The sequence below is a fragment of the Empidonax traillii genome, unplaced genomic scaffold (genome assembly GCF_003031625.1).
Source record: "Empidonax traillii isolate 1590-97213 ecotype Southwest subspecies unplaced genomic scaffold, ASM303162v1 scaffold36:size2505666, whole genome shotgun sequence".
NCBI lineage: Eukaryota > Metazoa > Chordata > Aves > Passeriformes > Tyrannidae > Empidonax > Empidonax traillii.
In genome coordinates, this window is record NW_020955229.1 from 495,552 (window position 1) to 519,790 (window position 24,239).

Sequence of the window (24,239 nt, forward strand, 5' to 3'; positions counted from 1 at the left end):
GTAACTCATAAGAACATTCTCTTACTTTAAGCATTCAAATAGTTTGAAACTATTCACTGAGAAGAACAATGCCCTTTGGCTCTACAAATGTTTGTGGTTTTGCAGAGCAGGAAATGCTTTCTGGCTGAGTGCTGTTGCTCATCACATGGAGAAGTGGCTGAAGATGAATCTGTTCCTTCCATTCTCACAGTTACTTCCATTACTTCTGATATTCTGTTTAGAGTTAAGAAATAAAGCAGTGGTTGCAGCTTGCCTCAGGTCAGTCTCCCTGATGCCAGAGAAATTTTTCTTGAAGTTTTTCCCCCTCTTTTTTTTTTTTTCCTACTGGTTTCTGGCAGGTGATGTTTAGTGTGGCAAAAACTAATCAGCAAAATGCTTATTGTGTTGGTGAAGTCTGTGTGTGGCAGATTTACCTTAAAGGTAAATCTTCCAGGGTAAATCCCTGGAAGTGTTCAAGACGAGGTTGGATGGGACCCTGAGCAACCTAGCCTAGAAGAAGGTGTCCCAGCCAGTGGCAGGGGGGGTTGGAACAAGGTGATATTTAAGGTCCCTTCCAACCCAAACAATTCTGTGATTCTGTGTTGAAATTTACTTTTGAAGTCTATGTGAGGAGAAAAATTTTGGTTTTCTTGTCTTAAGGACAGCAAATTTGCTGTAGCATCGAAACAGGAAAGAAAATGTACTAGTTTTTGAAAAGCAATTGCAAGAATAGGTAAGCACCAAATGCATAATAACAAGTCTTTTTTTTACTGTGTAGAAACTTTTGACACCCAATAAATAATATTTTATGAAGGGTTCAAATACAGTCTAATCTGGAAAAGGATTCTGTTGGAAAAACAGCATTATGAGGTGCCATGTTTATTGTCTCCATGATTTCCAAGTTGAGTTTCAAGATTTCTGGATTTCACAACATCATTGTAAGAAAGATTCTTTAGTAAAATATTTTTGGGTTATATTTGGTCATAGCACATACCAGTGCAGCCAACTGCCCTCAAATAATTTGCATGGTTTTAAGTAAAAGGCAAAATTTTCTGGATCTGAATTAATAATTTTGTGGTCAATTTGTGAATAGAGTTAGAATTCATTATGCTCCCCTCCAGCCCGTTCAGCCTAAAACTGTGTTGGTTAGACCTTTAAATATTTGTATATTTTTAATATTTAAATGAAGTTGGAGATGGTCAAAGCGGAGTCAAATCTGTTAATCCAGGCTGCAGGACTTTTGTGGCTTAAAGACTCCTTTGAATTCCTTTATACACAGGATTTCATGTAGGATGAATGCCTTACAACCCTGGAACAGGGCTCTTCTCCCAGACATTATTCAGTTTCAAGGTAAAATATTATTCTTGAAATAGGACCTGAAGTGTCTGTGGAGACTATGGAACATGTAGAATAAGGAATGCCTTGGACCTCTGGTGCTAAACACTAACACCTGGAGTGTTTGTCTGCTGCTGAATTAGTGAGGAAACATTTCATGCCACCCTTCTATCACAAAACAAACCCTCGCTGTCAGTGCACATCACAAACTAAATGATTACATTCGACCTACCTGCAGTCTCCTCAGATTTTCAGCTGGGTCCAATTGCTCTTCCCTGCTTAAAATCCTGCAGCCTTGAGTGGTTCAGCTGCAGGGTCTGACATCGAGGAGTGGCTGCATTGTGGTGCTGGACGAAATAATCCCTTTATTTAGTCTGCACAGGACTGTTGGTAACGTTTATTGAGTGCTTTTTGTGTCCTTTGGGATAAGAGGCATGCTATAAACAGGAGACGATGTTAATGTATATGAATAAACAAAGGTGTTAACGTGTGCAGAATTTGTCCAGGCAGAGTTAAATTGTTTATGTCAGGGTTTTAGAGAGCATTTGTGCGTTAAGGGATATATTTTAAAAAAGAGATGCTGCAGAATGTTGAGGGGTTTTCCTTCACATATTTACCTCAAGGAAGAGTTTTTACAAAAACTGCTAGACTTAAGAGCATGAGCTCTGAAACTGGAGTGCATCCAATATCTTTGTGATGAATGCCTCCAGGAAACTGTGTCTTTGCAACAAGAAACAAGCCTTATTTTAAAGGCCTTGATGTTGGGATGGAGCAGTAAAATCTACTATGGCTGTGTCCAAACCTTTATTTTAAATTTCACCAGGTTATAGGATGAAAGAGAAAACAAAAATTTATCTGTAGAATCGGTCGGAATAAGACCTTATTAATTGTCTCCCTGACACCCGTGGTATTTGAAATTCCTTTTCAAATATTAATCATAGATGCATTTTGCTGCACCCTGTGGTAATGATTCTGACCTCCTTTGTGAAGGGTTTTCAAGAACTGTGCAGAGGCTAGTAAGAGGCTAAGCTCAGCACCTTTTAGTGAAATTTTAACATTTGATTCCCACAGTTTACTCTGTAGTGTTTTCAAGTAATATATCTCGGCAAAATGAATAAAAAAAGGTGGAAAAGTAGCTACAGATGAGAGCTGTAAGTCAAAAGAATAGCTTTAAATGGAAACTAAAGCTGTGGTGTAATCCTCTACAGGACTAGAGGTTAATGTAGAGGTGCAGACCTCAATATTGATCAAGAGGAGGAAGGAAAGCGTTTAATTAATCGTGGTTAAAAAAAATAAAGTGTTACGTTTGTGTGCACAATGCACTCAACTTACATAACTGCGTCCCCTATAGATCATACATACAGCCACACATGTGAAAGATTATACCTGAATTTAATGTGTAATGCAGCAAAAGATGACCACAAGCAGAGCTATTCTATTCTGAAATAGGATTACTATGTTGAGAATTTACTTGGGAGATCATTTGCATCATGCAAAATACAAATAATCCGAGAGTTTTGCCCTTTGCATTCAGATCAGACAACTTTTAAGCAAAAAGTGGATTACCTCCATTAGTTTTATTCTGTGCCCATCATGATGATCTTTTTCCACTTTCCTCTGATATAATTATCTGTAATAAGGTCTTGCAGATAGAAAGCTGAGAAAGAAGGAAAGGAATAGCTTCTGTTTCAGGAGGATGAGGGAAGTAGTTTGGAAATCATTAGGCTCGTTTTAATAGTGTAGAGGCATTTGTGTGGAAACTGCTGAATTTATATAGTAAATTGAATGTCTAATTGTTTACCAAGCTACATTCTTTTCAGTCTGATCAATTATGTTGTATAACCTAAATGAAACAGATTCTTTTTTTTTCTTAAGCCTTTTGCCGTTTGCAAGTGCAAATGTGGATTTTCTTTTCAGTTCTTCACAAGAAAATACAGAGTGAATTTTGCTTTCTCTCACCTTGAGTGAACACAGATGTTTTAAGGAAGTTAGTTTGCACAGAAATCGGACATGATTTGAGGAAGAAATGCTTATACACCATCTCCTGCTGTTCCCCCCTCCACATGTGCATCCCTCCCACCCCCACATCCTTATATTCCATCTTTTCTTTGAACTCAGGCTGTACAAATTCTTTTACTAAGAGAAACAATCCCAATATGCCAAAACAAGCTAGAATTATATTTAACTTTGCCTTCGAGATATGAGAGATTTCTGAGGTTATCTGTTGGTAGGAGACGTACCATTGTCTGAAAAAGTTGTCTTTTCTCTCTTACCCCATGGAAAGCTTTTAACATAAAAAACAATTGCAGCTTTTCCCAGTTGTGGACTGTGTTGAGTGGGTGGCGTATGAAATGCTGACGTGGGAGACATGGCCTCTATTGCCAGCTGAACCACAGACCAGCTGGGAGACCTTGAGATTTCCCCTCTCCTTCCTTCAGTTTCTTCATCTGAAAAAAATAAAAAAACCCCAACAACTAAACCCCAAGATAACAATACCTTCCCTCTTTTTGTGCTGATACCCAGAGTATCAGTGAAGCTGCTGCGGTCTGAGGTGCCAACGGTGTTAATGCAGCCAAGGTGGTGTTGACCTCCAGTGGGGAAGTGATAAAGTCTTTCTCTCAAATAAAAATAAGATCTTTTTCTCTCTCTCTCTTTGTTGTTGTTTTGTTTTCCTCTCTGCTGTAACTTTTCCTGTCATATCTTTCTGAGGAGTCTAGGCGTAGCAATGAGTTTAAAACGCAACCTCTCACACTTGGAAATGGTGTTGAGAGGCAGCCTACGCGCCGAGCCGTCTTGGTACTCTGCCTGGTTTATTTTCTTTCTCTTTCAAAGCACTTGAAAGCCGTTAATAAGAGTAAACTCGAAACCTGTTGTACATCCAGTGCAGTGCACAGCAAAGAGCACACTTAGGGCAAAGTCATTCCTGTTGATTGTGGTCAGAGGAAGCTTAAAGAGTCACGTTTTAATACACAGCGCTACTGGATGACTTTCAAACTCATCAGAGCAATGGCTTTTACTTCATAACACTGTTTCTTGGGTCTTCAGGCTGAAATGTTTTGAGATTTTTTTTTTTTTCACCCCCTTTAGCATTCGCAGAAAATAGGCTGTTAAGAAGCGGAAAGCATGCAATTTATAGCAGATGGGTATAAACTGCTCCAGCTCTACTACTGGAATGGGATCAATCAGGAACACTACATGCACCATTTACCCAGAAGAAACCCACCTGGGGGAGCCCTGTGGAATTTTAGCCTATTAAGACAACACCTTAACAAGTTTAGTTTAAATAAAAACTTGTCGGCAGGCATTAAGCGGAGCAAAAGCTCTCGCTCTCCATCATCTGCTTGCCGTCGCTTTGAAAAATGTGACTCCTCTTGCAGTGTGGCAACAAACCTCCTTCTTAATTTTTTTTTTCTTCCTTTTTTTTTCCCTTTTTCATCTGTAACTTTTGTTCAGCCTGTCCTTAAAAGCCAGGCCCCACGGAGGTTCAAAAAAGTTCCACTCCATTTACTGGACTTCTAAATAGAAGGCATTTAGCCGAGCCAAGTGATTAGGCTTTTTGCTGCGTTTAACCGCTCCCTTCGTGTATAACTGGCTGCCTGGTGATCTCTCTGCTTTAGCCCATACTCATCTTCTATTATTGTGTCTTTATGAATGTTTTTCCTTTATCTTCCTTTTTTTTATTTTTGGGGAAAGTATCAGGTTAATGATACATATTATGTGCAGGGAGTGGAGGGGAGGGGACTTTTAAGACAATCTTTCCCTTTGGGAAATAGTACACTGAAAATGTAGCTCTAGTAAGGCTTGTAAAAGAGATTGGGGCATACAGTATAATGTAGCATAAAATGGAGTATGTGACTTTAAAGAAACTAATCTATTTTAGGCTAATGTTTTAAATTTTGTGTTTGCCCCTTTTCTTTTCCCCCAGGTGAAATAAAATTGTTTCAAATATATCACAAAACACTGGGGGATTTTAGAGGGGAAGTGAGGCAGGCCAGAGTTAAGTTTTCCTCCTGTACTTACAGCCCAAAGTAAGTCTGCTATCAGTAGACAGACCAGAAAGCAAAACTTGACACTACGTGTGATAGAAACTGGCTAATTGGTTTCCCATATTTAATTCTGGGATTTTTTTTTGCATTCTTTCATCCTGAACAAGCAATAAATTTTGGCACCTGCTTGCTACTGAAATCAATATAAACGTTGCTTCATTATTTTTTTTCCCCATCTCCTTTTTCTTGTTAACCCTTGGCAATGTTGTTCTAGGTGCCAAGTTGACATTAATGCCCTGCCCATGAAGCAGACCAATCGCCTAGAGCTGCCTCTGGAAAAACATCCAGGGTCCCTGCTAATGCTGATTGCTGTTGCCCCATGCACAGGAGTATCTATCTCTGATCTCTGTGTCTGTCCTTTGGGAGACCCGAGTGAACGGCAACAGATTTCTCGGCGCTATGTGAGTTTGTGTTTATTTGTTTTGGTTTGTTTTTTTTCCCCCTTTAGTTTTGAAAGTAGTCGAAATCAAGTAGGGAAAAAATAAATTCTCCAGTCATAATAGCATGTCTCCTACCAAACAAAACTATTATGTGGTAGAGTTATTACACTTAGAATGACAAGGAGATTGGCAGAGCAGATAGACCCAAGCAATTTGGCTGTTTGCATTTGTTGAGTTTTGAACTAATGCTGTTCTTTGCAAATTTGAATTGTATTAAGAGATTATCGTGCAGAATGAGACACTGAATATCATGAAGGGATCATAATACACTTAGCTTTATTTCCTCCTTTGGGGAGGTTATTTTCTGGACTTTCAACTGTTGGAAGATAAAGCTATATGATGGCTTCCACGTCCTCAAAAGCTGGCCAAGAAGGAATAAGTGTATCTCAGTGTGCCAGGCGAGGTTCGGATTGGATATTAGGACACATTTCTTCACCAGAAGGGTTGTTAGGCATTGGAACAGGCTGCCCAGGGAAGTGGTTGAATCATCAGCACTGGAGGTATGTAGAAGATGTGTAGATGTGGTTTAATGGTGGGCTTGACAGTGCTGTGTTAATGGTTGGAGTCAGTGATCTCAGAGCTTGTTTCCAACCTGATTGATTCTATGATTAGTTATTTAATAGTTCAATAGTTTCTGTTTCTTACTGAATTACAAACAAAATATATCTTTATGCTTTCCTCCTTGCAGTGTATAAAGAATTCCTTTCGGGACATAAAGGACATTGGCTTCTTACAAGTCAAAGTTTTAAAGGCAGTGGACCTGTTGGCAGCAGATTTTTCAGGTATTTTATTTCTATTTTTGCAGCATATGATGCTGTAATATATTGCAAGTGATAGACTTTGTGCAGGACTGCCAGAGGATCAAGGAAAAGTAAATCTTCCCATCATTTCTCCAGCTGTGAAATCTGCCTTGGGGAACTGAGATACCAAACAGTTTTGAATGCCAAAAGTATGTGGGAAGGTCCAGTGGATGAAGATCTTAATTTCCCTTTAGATCTGAGCAATATGACAGATACCTTTACAGCAGCACATCATGCTAAGTGTTTCTTCCAGCAGGAATATGTAAAATAAGTGTTGATATAAAGTGATGGTGCCTGCAAAGCACCTGCAAAGCAAAGCCTCTCCATCTTTTATCAGGTGTCTTGTGAGTTTGGAGCAAAACTGAAAGATTTTGGGGGTGTCTGACATGGTGCTGGGTGTGTGGGTTTGGGTGATGCTGCAGGCTGTCACCTGAAAAAGAAAGCTTGTCAGCAATGGAGGTGTGAGTGTGATGGCTTCTCTCACAGCTTATATGAGGCTTCAATTTGGAATGACCCTTGTGGTGCTCTTACTCCACAAAAAGGATGGATTTTCCACTGAGCTGTACCTCAGCTTGTGACTGGTCCTGACAGAAATGGACACTAACACCTTTTAAAACCTCAACTTCATATTGTCCCTCCAGGGAAGGTCTAGGGGATTGATACTTCTCTGTAGTGACTGCCTGGATATTATTATTTTTATTATCAACTTCTCCAGGATTCTGGAGACCTTTTAATTCCCTTCTGTATCTCACAGCAGCTCATAATTCACAGACACAGCATTGTGTGCTGTGTATTTGCTGACACAGTCATTTTTTTAAGATAACTTGTTGATAAAGGCAGGAAAGATGCTAGAGAGAAAACACTCTTGCCCCATTCCCTCATATTTGTGAAGGAATTGTTACATAAGAGAATGTTGCTCCTAAAATATGAAACAGAGCGGAAAGCCCGCAATTAATCATGTGCTATTTCAGTGCTATTTTCAATTCACTGCTCAATCATGAAGTGGGGGAAAAAAAAAAGGTTAATGCAGAGAGCAGTACTTTGAGGAACCGAAGAACTTAATTTGAAAACAAGCAGGAAAACCTGCCAGTAATGAAAGGAAACTTGCAAAGAAATCCATTTCTAAATTGACATAATGTGTCTGTCCATATATTAGTAGTGTAACTGCACCTTACTGACTAATTTAATAAGTGTAGCTTAGCAGAGCAGAGCCTTTGGCACATGGCAAGGCTGGGGCTATCTAGAAATATATGAGATTTTAATATAGCCAGTGTTCGTGGAAAGAGCTGAGCCCGGAAGGTTATTTACCCTTTGGAAAACTTTGCTGATGCTAAAGCAGTTTCATCAGTGATGGATTTGGCCCCCTTTCCCTCAGTACTTAAACAGGAGCATGTGGGTGGATAATGAACATTGGAAGAGACACGCAGGTTCTTGATTCTGCAGTTCAAAGACTTTTCATACGGAGTATGTGACACACATTCCTTGTGCATAGCACAGAATGAAATTCTGCTTAAGTAAAAGGTTACTCAGTCTGTCATTATATTCAAAATAACCCAGGCTTTGAGCCTGATTCATGAAGCAAATGACAAATTGTTTTTCAATGGCAGTGCTGAAAATATCCTAGTATTATGCTGTAATAGACCCACCAAATTGCAAAAGGATGCAGCCATTTTAGGTAAAAATAGCATAATTTCTGATCGTGAAATGAGAGACATAAAGATTAATTATCTGTTCTGAGCCATTCATAAATGATTAGTGCAGCAATTATGGGCTTCCATAATAGAGCCCTCCTAGAGCAGTGTCATATTTCCTGCATTGCCAAGGAGACTGCTCAGATTTATTGTTATTGATAAAAGTAAATTCAAAGTCCAGCTAAAAATCTGAGGAAGGGAAAATGGCAGAGACAATCAGAGGTCCAAAGATTTCCAAGGGTTAATAGAGGAGCAGTGTGAGCAGTGTTCCCTCCCTGTCCTGTCCCATAATCTTATGTCCATGAACTTCTGCAGACCAGTCACGTGATGATGAGTGTAATGCCACCTTATACCTTATTCCCATAGTAAAGATTGGGTTCTGGTGTGATTGGGATTTCTGCTGTCAGTTGCTTGCATGTTGACATTATAGATTTTAATCGCAGGTTTTCAACCTGCTATAATAAAAGCAGTTAGAAAACACAGAGAATCTGCTTTGGTCTTGAACAGTGTTTTGAAAATCCATAAGTTCAACATAAATGTCAGGGGCTAAGTTTCCACACAGCTGTATCATATGTGTAGAAACTCTTCAGCCACAGATAGCCCAGTTTGAGCCTTCCATACTTTTATATTCCTAGATAATAGTTTTGTTGACGTGGAAATGACTTTTTCTGCTTTGTTGGATGTTTTCTGTGTACGCATGAGAGTTCTTCTCAAACACTGCATTTGCTCACTGACCAAAAAATAGCATTCAGAATACCAAATTATACAGTGGGATTGTTTTTGGCATATACCAGTTTGCATTTCAAGCAGTTTTTCTGAAAGGCTACATGCATTTTCCACACTTATCAGGGAATGGGCATGTAAGCTGAAAAGGAGAAGACAAATAGATTCCAGTGATACACGTGGTCTTTAAACTTTACCAGTATTGACTAGTTAATACCCAGTGTTTACATACTGAAAAGATTCCTGTTTAGTTTTTAAACTTCTCAGTGTAAGACCCTTAAGGACTCTGCATTAATGATACCAAAAATAGGGATTAGGGAAAAGACAGCTTTTGCTTAAATATCTTGTTTGTCTGCTATCTAAATCCCTGCATTGCTGACATATTTAGTTGCCTACAAAGAAATTAGACTGGGGTGTCTGTGGCTGAGCTGTACATGAGCACTGGAGATGAGATTAAGTCAGATACTGAGCCAGACATGCTGATAAGGGGCACTGCGTTCATGATGGAAACTGCTGAGCTGCAATAAGTTGGGAAAGCTACAAATTCATGTAACGTGAGCTATCAAAAAATACATTAGCAAATGTGTCTTCACCATAATAGGTTCCATGTTGACATCCTTCTTTTGAGAGGAGGCTGGTTTTTTTTGTTGTTTTGGGGGAGGTTTGTTTGTTGTTAAGTGTGATACCTGGTTCATGCATGGATTCTTCACTTGATGTTGGGTTTTGTTGGAACTGTGGCACGGTGTAGGGTCTTCATAGCTCCTAGGACTTGCTCACGTGGAACTAATTGAAGAAATTCTGGTGATTCAGTCAGTGTGGTGCTTCTTTTCTCGTGGTGTGGATGCTTAATCCTGTAATCAACCGAAGGAGACCAGAACCTCTAAGGAGAGGATAAAACAGAGAGTGTAACTGCAGCACTGATGATTCTCTGGGTCAGAACGATGGTACCGCTTTCATAATGTCATCTGAGTAATTGTCAGCATGAACAGATTTTTCTTGCTGTAGAGACTTAGAGATGATTCACACTTGTAAGTCTCAGATTTCAGGTGTTAGAAGGAAGCCTCCTCAGTGAGTTACAAGGTAAGTGTGAGAGTTTCTGGACCTAGGAGTGAATCAGAGATACTGTTTATTTAGCAAGTCATTCCAGCAGAACGAGGCACTTTGCAGTTGTCTTACTGGATCTAATTTTATTTGACCAATTAATTCCTCAGCTCTACTGCAAAGAAAGACTCTGCATGCTAAATACCAGAACAGTTCCACTTAATTTTTTTTCTTTTTTTTTTCTTTTTTTTTTTTTTAACCTATCTGATCTTTCCCTAGGCAAAAGTGATCCTTTCTGTGTATTAGAGCTGGGAAACGACATGCTTCAAACACACACTGTTTACAAGAACCTCAATCCAGAGTGGAACAAAGTTTTCACATTGTAAGTGGATTGCTTTTGAAACCATGCTGCAACTCCAGTTAGCAGCTTAACTAGAAAAGCTATTGACTTTGGGAAAATACAAAGGTCAAGTTTAAGATATGTCATTTTTTTCGTAGTCAGAGAGGATGTTGGAGAAATCTCAAATATAACTTAATTAAAGCCTTTTGCCTTTTACTAGTTCTTGCATGGAGTTTATTAATAGAAGTCATTAAAAGAAAAATTACTGTGATATTTATAGGAAGAATCATGACTAGACATAATGGAGTCATAGCTGGATCCAAGAGATAATGTAGCAGAAAGTTGGGAGCAGATACTCATGCCTACATTTTCCATATATTAAAATAAAATATGTTTCATTGAACCCTGGTGGAATCCTTGTTGAATTTGAAGTAAGCAAAAAATTAGAGCTCACGTTGTTTTTGGTAAATCTTCTGAATTTAAACTAGTCAAACGCACTTCAAATTAGAAGCCTAAATTTTTATGGAAATCAAAGTATTCTTTTTTTCTTTTGGTGACTTTATTAATAGCAAAAGTTATAATTTAGGTATTGCTGTAAATCAGCACAATTTTTTAATCTTATTTTATGCTGACAAAGATTTTTGTGAATAAGTGAATGAGATATACATTTCCAAGACTGTTGCAGTTTGTGCAAGGAAAGCAACCACAAGGGCTGGCGGTGGAGCATTTATGACATTTGCATCTGCCCACTGGAAGAACAGTTTGAGAACTATGAATTCCTTGCAAAAGCAACATTCATAAATGTTAGGCTGGATGAGAACACAATAGAAAGTATCTGATTTGTTTTATAGAAATACCTTGCTGGGTTTCTGTTTAATTCCTGGGTGCAGCTGAGAGCTTGTCTCTTGGAGTCTGTTCTCTGACTTTGTTTTCCAGAAGCTTCCTCTCATCACTGTTTTTTCTGAGATTGTGCCAGCAGATGAGTCTTGTCGGATGTTCAGCCAGCAAAATAAATCCAATAAGATTCCAAATTTATTTTATTAAAAAGGAAGGTTTGTGCCTATACTTCCTGTGGGTTTCAGGAATGTCATGGACAGACTATCAAAACTGCAGAGGCAGTGAGGCACTCCCATCTCTCCTTAGATTTTTGTCCCTTTAAAAAAAAAATTAATTAAGCACCTTAAAAGCTACTGATATTTTAGATTTGTTTCGGAGCAGTGTGAATTATTTTGTGTGGTGAGTCCATTTCAGCTGGAGCATTCAAAGCCACCAGAAAGCCTTTCCCATCATGTTCAGACTTTCTGCAGCACACTTAGCTGTGTGTGTCACTGTGCAGTTTTAATGCAGTGAAGCCTGGTTTTGAATTCAGCCCTTGACCTCTCCCACTCACCAGCTTTCTCTGTTGGAGAGCTGAGTTTTATATTGATAACATTGCCAATACACACAAAAAAAATGTCACTGTCTGGTAGTGTTTCCACTTAGTTACGGGACTGAAACATTAGGGGAAAGCTTGGGGAATATCCACCATTTGATTCATTTTGGGGGGAATTTAATTAAATTCTAGTTTTATACTCCAAGGTAATACAAACTTAATTAGTAAAACAGAATTCTCAGATCTTTGTAGAGGAAACTGTGTGCATGTACATAATTTTTTTATGTGTCTGTGCTTTTCTGTTGCAGCCCTATCAAAGATATTCACGATGTTCTGGAAGTGACAGTCTTTGATGAAGATGGAGATAAACCCCCTGATTTTCTTGGAAAAGTTGCCATCCCTTTGCTGTCTGTAAGTTACCTTTACCACGTGTGTCATTCAAACACTGATGGTTTTGCTGGGGACAGGTTGCATGTCTTTTCCCCGTGGCACAAAGCAACACAGTTTAAGAGATAAACAGGTTTTGTGATCTGTGCATGCCTTAGTTGGCAGTGTTTATAGTTCTCCTTAGTGTAACGAGGATTGTCAAACCATTTTAGAGCAAATTTGGTTGATTGGGAGGAAAATTGCAGAAATGTCTGTACTTCATCAGCACTGTAAGCCATGTAGGTCTGAAAACATAATTGAGTTGTTCTGTATGTTTCCACATCATCTTCTGAAGGTAACATTTTCAGCATGTCTTTGTTCCATCTTGCCTCTTTTTACTCCATGAAAGTAATTGCACATCACAGTAGGATTGACTAGAGATAGCTGTTGTTATTGGCACAGCTGAATAAAATTACCTAAAAGGGGTGTTTTCCACTCCATAGTGCTTTTAAAGACTGGTGGCTTTTGTTCTGTAAACAAATATGTGAGGAGAGAGCGCTACCATGGGAGTATAAAATCAAAACTGGAAACAAAGAGAGCTCATGGGAAAGTGGTTGCTCTGGAGATTAAGGAGAGTTGAAGCTTTTTTCAGAAATAGCCAAAAAAGGCCAGGCTAAAGAGAGTGGAACATGAAAGGGTCATTAAAAGACTTTAACAGAGGAACAGGGCGAAAGCAGCTTTGTGTTTGGTAAGACTGATTTAATTTTGAAACAAGGCTGGTAATAATAATGAGTAAACCAGATCAAGAGGATGTAAACAGCTCCATGTGTACGTGCAGTGTCACAGAAGATTCTGGTAGTTTTTACAGTAACATGTAGGAAGAACTTTCTATGCTGTGACTTATTAAATCAATTAGTAGACGAGGCTTGAAACATTATGGGACTCTTGTGTCATATTAGTCAAGTCATGTAAACACATTTAACTGTAGGCATGGGGGTTTCCACGAGTTTTGTGGTGGGGATGCTTTGCAGTAGGTACCTTGTGCAGAGGAAGGGGTGTGACAGGTATTTGCTCAGTGAGTACTGCGTTGAGCCCTGCACAAACATTCGTGGTGGTGATTTGTTGCACAAACGTCACGGTGTGATCCTTGGGGTTGTCCTGTGCAGGGCCAGGAGTTGGACTTCGTGATCCTTATGGGTCCCTTTCAGCTCAGGATGTTCTGTGATGACATTTATGCTTGCAGTGTGTAACGTGATTCCGGTGATACAGGCAGTGGTGAGATGCTTTCCGTAATGCACGGTGTGATGCTGTGGGTAATAGCGCTCTCAAGTAGGCAGATGGTGGATCCTTGATTGAAATTACAGAGTACAGAATTGCAGTATTGTTTTGAAACATCCCTGTGAAAGCATATTCACCCCTTCAGAAAGGCTGGCACACATCTTTCTGGGTTAAGGAGAGAGTTTGTCTCTGAGTTTTAGAGGTGGACTGCTGTAGGAAAGGCAGTGACAGGTTACTGGGGCTCTATCCTGCCAGAAATTGGAGAAATGGGAGGTTTCTAGAGGGAAAGCAAAGGTCCCATCTGATCGAGGCAGGCCATATAAACCCAACAGCATCAGCACAGTTTAGGTGAGGGACCAGTCAGCCTCAGAGAAGGGAACTGCAAATATTTGATGCTTCCAAATAAATAATGAGGTGCCCAGAAAACTCTTGAACTGACTTGGAGGATATAATCCCAACCTAGGGAATGCTTTATAGTGGTAAATGAATAGACTAGTGTGCTCCAGCTTTGTTATAATTTTGTCTAAATAAGTGTATTTCTTGTGTATGTGAGTTGAAAGCAATGTGACTTCTGAATCTCTTCAAGAAAGTGTGTTTGTTTCCATCCACCCTGTGCTCTTTACAGTTCACACTGGAGTTTTAAACAGGGGAACGCCTGCATTTTGGGGATATAAAGAGCCTAAGCTATAGGATCTAAGGAGTAAATACTGAGCTATTGGTGCCCCACAGGCTGTTGTGTTCTGTGCAATGCACTTCCCTCCATAGCTCGGACTGCAAGTTCTTTTTGGGGATATTTTAGCTTATTTGTCTATTTTAGCAGCTTGAGTTGTCAATATCTCCTATTTTAGAACAATATTAGAGTCAGTTGGGCATGGAGGATGATTTGATGTTTACAGGGAGGAAAAAACCTCTTAACATCTTTTATTCCATTTTTGATCACTTTGTTAATTTTTCCCCAAGTCCTCGTATCTCTGATGTTACTGGAAGAGAGTGGCTGGAGCAGCTGCTCTCCTGCAGATCCGGTGCTTGCCAAATGGTCTGCATGATCGGCAGCAGGCTGTGTGGGCTCACAGTGAGAAGATGTTAGATTTGGATTTTCTGTTGATTTTATAGGCATTTGTCAAGTATCCCTTAGGAAGCATGTAACAAGGCAGAGGAGGGGAGTGCATGTGTGTGGTAATGTCCAAAGTATTCAGCGTAGGGTTTTTTTGTCCAAGGTTTGAGACAGAAAAAAAAAATAAAATAAAAATTGTTTATGCTTTGCCTTGCCAACTGATCTTCTTACTTCCCATCCAAACTTCTCTGCCTCGTATTTCAGTCAAATCTAGTGTAAATATACTCATCTCTGCTTCTGATTAAAAACATTTTGCACCTATTAACTTGGTCTGCTCAGACAGAAAACTGTAATTTTCTAAGCTCTTTTTGTTGAAATGGGAATTTCAATGCATGTTGTCATTTTGACTATAAGTTTGAATGTATCCTTTGAACCATTTATAGATAAATATACTAAAAGAGAACAAAAGTTTAAGATGCAAGGAAGCGTCACAATCATGTAGGTTTAATTTCTCTAGGTAATCAGGCCTAATATTTGCCTGACATTAAATTGTCTTTTGAAAATAGATGTGCATTTGCCATGTTTTACTTGTTAAAATTGTGAAAGTTAGACTTGTGAGCTGTCAGCATGTGAAGTAAGTTTACTTCAGGATTTGTTCATGGATGACTAGATTTTTTTCTTAACGAAAAATTGCCTTGAATAAAGTACATGTTGGAGGGATATGAAATGTTTAATTAATTTGACAACGAATTTTGGGTTAAATGTGTTCAGTAGTCCCACACTGGCATTTTACAAATACAAGTACACCTTCATCATCACATTAACAGCCAGATAATCTTATTGCATAAAACTTTAGGGATTGTGAAATTCCTTAAGCTTTGACTGTGATATAGGCTTATGCAGGCACCAAATAAGAAAAACAGAAAGTTGGGCAGCGTGAGAAGGGTTTCAAGGTGCCAAACGATGAATAAAGCTGCAAGCTTCACTTTCTTCTGATAGACATGATGAAATAGCATCGGATAAATACACATTTTGGTACCAATACACTGAATTTGGGGATAGAGGGAGAGAAGTTATTTGCATTTTAGCTTTAGCTTTTCCATGTTAATCAGCCTGTCTCAAACACAGCTCTGGCCAGTCACGTTCACAGAAGCAGAGTTTAAACTGGAAAAGACACAGATTAGTGCTGCCAGAGTGTTCAGCAAAATGGATCACTGTCTTGTCAGAGGCGACCCGTGCCTTGCCTAACCTTTGGGCTGAGAGGGAGATTGCCACCTTGGAGCCTGGGGAGTGAAAGAGAAGACCATGCACATCACTGAACAGAGCAGGCTTTTGTGCTAGAAACGGAAGAAGAACCTGGGGAACGGAGAAGTAGGGCAAAAACTTTATTACTTCAAGAAAGAAGTTTGATAGGTTTAGAAGTTTTGTAGGTTCTGGGGGACTTGAACTAATTATCAAAGAAGTCCTTTCTATCTCTGTGTTCCTTTGTGTCCTAGATCTTAGTAAAAGCAACCGTGTGTCTCTTTGTGAGGGTCTGTCTTTTTTCTTTTGCTTCAAGAGACTCCCATCTCCTAGAAGGCTGCAAGTTATTAGAGGCATGGGAGCATATAGTGTGCTTCAATGAATTTGAAAGCAGAGTATATCAAATATCCTCATGTAGAAAGACCTTTGAGTAAAGAGTTGTAGCGCAGAATGGAATGTTTTTTATCTGCTGGATTATCAGCTCAGTGTAGTCCTCAGCTGCACCCTTTTTTCAGCAAACAGGAAGAGGTCTATGAAATATTTTCAAGTGTCAGTCAGGGTCAGTAGCCAGTGATACACTGAAAACAAATAGTGTGCTTTTTGGAAGCTTAATTGTCTAAAACATGACCTGGATTCAGAGAGCAGACACCCGATGACTCCAGTTACTGAGCACTTGACCATAAGTGCACAGTATTTTCCAGGAGAAAGTCTTAGAGTTTGAGAAGGTGAAATTGCTGTGTTTATGCAATGGAGGCAGCTGTGAAGTGTGTTTTCTGTTCTGACTTTTATCCTGATCATGGACCAGGATTTTTTGAATGGAGAAAATCCCCCCACATCTCTTCCAGAGAAAAAAACCCCGGCCCCTTGTTTCTGAAGTTAGATTCTCCTCTGACCATCCACTGCTCACTGAAATGGTATCAACAGGAATGTTTTCTCAACTACTACCTAGGATCCTTGTGCTCCCAGAGTTTTCAGCTCCTCCCCAGACTGGCTGGAAGTCCTCGTGTGGCTGCCTGCTTTCAGTCCATATCTGTTTGGTTTTTGGATAACAATCGTCTGCCAAGAACCCAAATCTCCGTTCCGCTTTGGATCCCATGGAAGGTTGTTAAAAATGATGTGTTTGGGGCAGAGAGTTTAGGGGTGAATGAACAGGCATTTTGTACAGAATTGGTGCAACGTACATGGCAAGCCTGGAGAGAAACAAAACATTATTTATTCACGTACAGGTGGATCACATATGTGACTTGCTTTCCTCTTTTCCTGGGGAAATAAGTCCTTTGATAAGGGTAGGTGTGGGTCTGTTACAAGACAGCTTTATGTTATGCAGGGCAAATGGGATGACATCGTGCATTGGCAATGAGCTCAAGCAGGAATATCAGAGTTCCCAAATGCTTTAGATGAATTACCCTTGGAGAGTAGCCATTACCCTTTCCACACGTCACGGGTGTTGATGTACAGAGGTTTAACCCAGCGTTCTTCTGTCAGGTCATCAATATATGACATTGAATCTGCATCAAAGCTGGATACAGAGTGAAGTTTTCTTAAAATCAATGTAAAAAAAAAAAAGCCACTAAACCATATTTCTTTGAGACAAGAGCAATGAAAAAACACGCTTTGCTGCGTAAGGGTCCTGTCTGCTCCGTGTTTTGTGTCATATCAATCTTGGCTTTTGCTATTTCATTAAAATTCCCAAGCGGTCAGAAGGTTGTTGCTTAATAGATTTAGCATTGGCTGGCTACATCAATACTGTGTTTAGTCACATTTGTTTTACTGGGGACATCTGTGTGAAGAGTTTAGCAAATATATTCATTCATTTGAAAGGAACCCGCTGCACTTTGGACCTTGACTGTGTGGTGGTCTCGGGTACCTGAACATTTCCTTCAGTTAGAGGCAACTTTTGGCAGTGTTTTGCCTGAATGCCTCTGTGGACCGAAATATTTATTGCAAAAAGGATTTTAGATTTTTCTTCCAACTGGTAATTTCCTTTACATGGTCCTGTATGGAGAAGGGATGTGATATAGAATCTACAGTTTGTTCTGTGAAAATATGGACGTTGTTTTGTCTTTCGGTGCTGACTCAGAAGAGGAAGATGCCCCAGGAAAGCCAGAAATTCCCATGGGATGAAAATCCAGACTATTTTTTCTGATGGTGACCTTGCAAAATACAGTCTGTTGGTAGGGTAGGCACTACTGTCCTCATGTTAAACCCAGGGTTAGGGAATCTTGGTTTGTGGTTGAGCCCCAATATGTTGAATGCTATTAAGAAGCTTTCAGAGGACGCAGGCATTGGTATTCAGTGAGGATATAAAGCATCATCAATAAAGGAATAATATTGATTATGTCTCTTTAAGGTGCTTACCTGCAGATATTTTCACATTTAATTTGAACAGTCCTTTCCTTCCCTTTTCCCCTAAGTAGGTGTTAACATTCTTAGGAGAGATAACCTGTTTTAGACACGGCTATCAGAAATATTCATTGACTCAAATCCATGTGAGAGCATCAGGTATGTAGCAGAAGATGTTCGGGTGATAGGAGAAACCTGATCTTTCTGACATTGAGGTTCATTCAAGGACCCCAGCCCCGGCTGCTCACTTTTCCACAGCTGGAGAGAGGCTTTAAGTGGTCTTTGTAAATAGCAGAGACTGGGGAAAAGGACCCGGAGAGGAGAAGGAAACAGATCCAGAATGAAATTAATATGACTGTCTGTCTCTCGAGCTTGAGGGAGAAGCTGAACAAAATCTGAACTCTGGCCCAAGAACAGCGTGCAATGAAAATGTAGGGTATTTAAAGCTATTTTGCATGATTTCTTCTGGGCACAGTTGAGACATGCCACCGATCTAATCTCCATGCAGTCATGGGTGTTAGAATTACCCTGTACCTTTTGTTGAACCGCACTCCCTTAGCACATTGCCAAAAATGTGAGAGAGTCTTTTGTTTGACTTCTTTTTCAGGGTTTTTTTCTTTTTTATCCAAATGAAAATGCAATGGAGACAGGCCATTTCATAGCCTGTCATTCTTTCCTCTTGTGCTTTTTCCCTCTGAAGAAGGTCAAAAGCTAGGATATCTGTATGATTGTTTAGTCTTAGGCTGAGTTATAATTGCACATCTTTTTCCAGACAATTCAAACACTTAGAATTAAATATGCCAAATGAAGCTGACTGTAAAACTATATTTGCACAGCATTACTTTCTGCCCTGTTCAGTTTTACAATAGAAGCAACAAAAATAATGACACCATTAAAAAAGTTTCCCAAGAAACAAGCAACCACTTTTTCCAAATACAGAGATAGAAGTTATTTGCTTCTGATTTAAAACTTACTATGTGAACACACCTGCAGACACACCCAAAATGTTTGATTCAGCTCCAGCTCTTGAAATAGTCTTTCCCAAAAGTCAGAACCATTTTTTGAGTGCAGAATACCACAGTATCAGACACAGATACTCAGATACATTTCTTTTCATTTTTCTATCAGTTTAGTGGCATGTGGCCTCTTTTTCCTTGCGGGTTTTGCTCTTAAAGATGTAAGAAATATATCCCAAGGAATATGAAGTGAACTTCTCACTAGTTGTTGCTCCTAGTTTAACAGGATAAAATGTGGTGAACATATGTGTAGCTGAAATACAGAGAAATTCAGCTCCCAATTAACAACTATGGAGAATCCAGAATTAGGATTTTGTGATATATATTGGGCGTCTACATCTCTGCAGACACTGTGGGAACACTGTACATTCTCTCTTGTTTCGAGGGAATCCATGAATCAAAGCTCAGGCTAAACCTGCTGCTGGGGCATCCTCTTGGACCAACAACCTCAAACCAAATCCTTCTGGCTTAGTGCCTGTACCATCAGTAAATCCATTTTTCATTAAATTTGGGAAATTGAACAAAATATTGAATTTCAAAAAAAAATTTCATTTTCTTACAGTAACTTTTTTTTGCTCTTGTTTGTGGGGGTGGGGAGGAAACCATTTGGTGAAATAGCAGAAACTTTTATGATGGATTGACAATGCTTTATGTGACAGTTGCCCCAAGGACCTTCTAGTACCAGTCCATTTGGCCCTAGAAGAGGGGGTAGTCTTTCAGCAGCATTTCTGTTTTGGAGCTGAAGATCTGCAAAATATTTTTTTTACCTGCCCCTTCCCTGGGAGCTGCAGCATCCTTTGTGCTCTTGTGGTGAAATAAATTCCACATAGGTCTCCATAACTGGTAAAGCTTTGGATGAGAAAATAGATAAAAACTGGAGTTCCTGGTCATAGGGCACAGAGGATGCAAAGTTGGTTCTTGTGAGAACCCTCTTCCCTTTCAGTCCTTAGCCAGAAAACCCATCTACCCTTTGATGAACTGTTTAGTATAGAAATGGTGGAGCAACACTGGGAAAGAAAGTGACCTTTCCCTTGTCTTGTGAAATCACTTGGTTCCTATTATACCTTCTTTTTTTTCTTCCTTGCTCATTTCTGCCATGGTTTATATGAGTGCCTCTTCTAAATGCCAGAGCAGCAATAGCCGTTTTAAATATGGTTGCAATTTCATGCCCCCAAATTTCCTCTGTTATCTTTAATCTTTGATCATTACAGCCCCTCGATGTAGCTTTTTGGTAAGCTGCAGTTTTTTATGTTACTGCTGTTTGGAATTAACTGGTCTGCTTCCTAAAAAGCCAAATGTTTAATCAATACATATCCTACTGTGTATAATAAATACATTTCTGCCATCACTTTTTGAAGAGAGAATGCTTTTGATTTGAGCCAAATAGTTTACAAAATGGTGAGGGAGGTTTTTTCCATTGGTGGTTGTTTTTTTTTTTTTAATAGATGTTTAATGAGATAGGGCCAACCGGTGGATTAGAGCATAAAAATGGTATTGAAATTCAGGGGTGGGGTGGGGGGGAGAAGTCTTTTACACGAATTAGTTAATTTTGAACATTTGTTGCATTAGCATTTGCTCCACTTCAGCTGATTCATTTCTTTGGATTGCGTTTGTTCGCTGGGTAATAATTTGACAACGTTGCAATAAACTAAGCATTAAGAAGTGGTTTCGCGTACTGGAGTGTGCAATAGGTAGGCAAAGTTGTTGTTTGTGGCTTTTTTCCTGAACTTTGGGGAAAAAAATCCCATTTTAAACCTGTAATAACGGAGGCTGATTACTTCCCATCAACTGACTGGCTTCCAGGGCAGAATTTTCAGACTGGTTATTGCGTGCACTGCTCTACTATAAAGTACAAGGTCTGTAAATTAAAGTTGGACCATAAGAGATTTAATCTGCAATTTTATAGGTCTCTAATCCAACAGTCGTTTTGTATTTCAGGCTCCAAGTATATTATCAGGGTTTGGGGAAGGTTGTTTTTTTTTTTTGGGCTTGAGTTATATTTATTTATTTGTTTGCAGTGTCTTTAAATTATATTGTGAATTACAGCCAGGAAAATATTGATGCTTTTTCCTCTCCCCCCTCCCCAAACTATAGATTAGAAACGGTAAACAAAGTTGTTACACATTGAAGAATAAAGACTTGGAACGTGCTTCAAAAGGAGTAATTTACTTGGAGCTGGATGTCCTATTTAATCCTGTAAGTTGAAGTATTTTCTCTTTGCTTATCGCTGGTGTAAGAAAAGTGCGAATCTACAAGGACAGGGGTGGTGGTGGGAGGGGGTGACGCTTTACAAACCAGAATCCAAGCAGGAAAAGTCCTGACCCGATTGCATCTGGTGGTAGAGGGATGTTTGATGTCATGAGTGAGGAAATATTGGACTATCAGAGCTGTGGCCCCTCCAGGTGGATGGGACGAGGCAGGTGCAGTTTTGGTTTGACAAATAACCACAAGCGCCTTGGGAAGGAGGTGCCGATTGCTGTGGCCACAAACAGCCAAAAAAGGGCTTAATGTTCATCTTATTATACATTGGTTTTAACACCTACTTCTTCCCCGAAAAGCTGACCCAGGATGTTCTCTTCCCAGGGTGTTGACAGGAAAATTAATGAGGCATGGACACAGTGTGCTTCGGTGACTGAGTCAGTCTCAATCGTTTATGCCCTACAGCCTTTTACCGAGTTTAACTCCTATTTATTAAGGGCATCCTGGACTGTGTCACAGCTTTGCTCTTGCTGAAATGAGTCCAACCTTGCCCAGTTTAACTCATCTGTGTTTTTCTTAGCACAAAATGGTTTGGGTTCGAAGGAACCTTAAAGGTCATCTCATTCCAACCACCCTGTCCTGGACAGGGTCACCTTCCACTGGACTAGATTGCTCTGAGCCCTGTCCACTGAAAGATTCCAGGGATAGGGCATCCACCACCTCTCTGGGCAACCTGTGTCACTGCCTCACCATCCTCACTGTAGAAAAGATGTCTAAAAAGCAACTTGTAAACCACACAGAGGCTGAAATTCCTTATAAGATACTGAAATTCCTAGTCTTTCTGAACAGCACTCATGATATGAAACTGAAATAACACATTTAAAACTACATGATTTTTTTTTTTTTTTTTTTTTCAGATAAAAGCAAGTATTAGAACATTCAAACCCCGAGAAAAGCGCTTCACTCAGGAAAACCGCAAATTTTCTAAAAAGGTGAATATTGTGTCTGGGCTAAGCTTTTGCATCTGTTTTGGAAAGATCTGAATTGCTGTAGCACGGCTGCAAGAACAAAACCTACTTATGCATAAAATGCTGAACACATGTAAATTCAGTGTATTTCTGTATATATTAAAAGGTTTGTTTGTGTTAACATGAAATTGCTTTCTGATCTAGCTTGCATCAGTAGTTCTGCTTTGTGCTTCTGAGTGGGGAAAATGATAGCTGTGGATTTTGCACAGTTCGCAGCACTTAAAGCTCAACGAGAGCCTTATTCCCTTCTTTGGGAAGAAAGAAACCAGGGCTGAATTCCTTATGTGAAAAGCCCATAGGATTTTAGAACAATAGCCATTATTCTTTTAAAAACAAAGGTGTCCTGTAATAAGTCCCTATTTGTTTCTATGGACTAGTCCAAAACATGTAGAAAAGAGGTGCAGACTACATTCTCTCTGGCCCTTTTCCTGAGACATTCATGTATTTTGAGAATGAGATGAGGATAAAGGTAGGTTTGTGTAGCTGTTTTATTTAGTTTTGGCATCAAGACAGGCCTGTTTTCTTCTTTTTCTTTTTAAGGGCTGAGGAAAATCTGGAAGGTTTGGGTGTAAGCAGAAAGCAGACAGGAGCTGGAGAATGTATCTGAAATAGAGGCTTTATTTGTAATATGTGCCCTGGCGTGCATTTGTAGCTTAAATTATCCCTGTTTCTGAAGCAATAGTAGGATATTAGTGTGTTTGATTAAACTCCTCTTCTCCTCCCTTCCTCCCACTCAATATTTATCAGATCTTATCAAGAAATGTTGATCGCGTGAAAAAAATCACCATGGCAATATGGAATACAATACAATTCCTTTGGAGCTGCTTTCTCTGGGAGTCCACAGTAAAGAGCTTGATAGCATTTGTGGTAAGTGGATTTCTTCTTTTATTGCATGAGGCTAAGTGATATAAGATCTCGAGTGTTACCGTGCCTTCCTCTCCACCAGCGTAAAGCCCTTTATCGTTCGCTGTTATTGGTGTTTTATAGCTCTGTGGCTGCAGGGCTGTGGGTTTCAAGGCAGCTTGGGCCACACTGGGCCTGGTGGGGATGGAAATTAGACCTTCAGGGATAGCCTTCCTTCGCTTGGAGCAGAGGTATTCACCACCTGCACTGAGCACTGGGGATGCCCATGTCCATGGTGGGTGATGCCACCGTGCAAAGGCTGTAACTGTCTGCTGACTCTGGAATTTTGAATTGTTTTTCATTTAAGACATGGCAGCTTGGTGGTAGGAAAGAAAGGACGTGGCGGCCGAGAGGGTGTTGTAGGGAGATGCCTTTGGTCTGTGTGACACAGTGAGCTGATGGGTCTTGTTCATTCCGTCTTCCATTGCGTTTCACTGCAGGTTATCAATTCCTGCCATGCCTGTGTTGACATTGCCTGTTGCAGATTTATTGTCTTGGCTGTAATAATACATTATTTAAAAAAAAAAAAAGAGAGAGAAAAGGAAAAGGCTGGTCAGTGAGTTCTGCTGCACACTGCAAACAAAAAACCAAGTTCTCCACCTGCCTGTCCCGCTTTTCATCTCTCTCCTTTTTCCTCTTGGTAGTAAACACCCCATTTGCAGTTTTCTCGTAATCCACTCAAGCACAAAAAGGTTTTGCCTGCTCTTTATTCTGCGGTGTGACATTTTCTTCATGCTTGAAATGTTTGGCATGCCATTAAAGGTTGCAGAATCGTTTTGTGGTGGTCCAGCATGCAGAAAGAAAGTTTTTGAGTTGAGTGTTTATTAAGCAATATAAAAGTCACATCTCCAAGACTTTCTCCTGCTTTTACTGTCTGTGAATTGTAAGATGCTTAAAGGCTTTTTTAAAGAAAACGCTTCATTGTATTTACCAGAGATGAGTAAAGCAGACCATTCCTGATTAAAGAAGCTCCAGAGTGAAGACAGAGGAGCTGTCTTCACCCTGTAGGTCAGAGGGATGGCTTACACATTTGAGTAGGTAGG

General features: G+C 39.7%; 1 protein-coding gene across 2 annotated transcripts in view; it reads left to right on the forward strand.

Annotated features, from left to right (window-relative positions):
* MCTP2 (multiple C2 and transmembrane domain containing 2) overlaps positions 1 to 24,239 on the forward strand; it is a 121,716-nt gene that overhangs the window by 50,323 nt on the left and 47,154 nt on the right. For both annotated transcript variants that reach the window (XM_027877971.1, XM_027877972.1), the window contains 7 exons: positions 5,575 to 5,761; positions 6,489 to 6,582; positions 10,335 to 10,437; positions 12,076 to 12,178; positions 21,161 to 21,262; positions 22,183 to 22,257; positions 23,041 to 23,160. In XM_027877971.1, the coding sequence (XP_027733772.1) occupies positions 5,575 to 5,761; positions 6,489 to 6,582; positions 10,335 to 10,437; positions 12,076 to 12,178; positions 21,161 to 21,262; positions 22,183 to 22,257; positions 23,041 to 23,160 (784 nt within the window). The remainder of the gene's footprint in view (positions 1 to 5,574; positions 5,762 to 6,488; positions 6,583 to 10,334; positions 10,438 to 12,075; positions 12,179 to 21,160; positions 21,263 to 22,182; positions 22,258 to 23,040; positions 23,161 to 24,239) is intronic.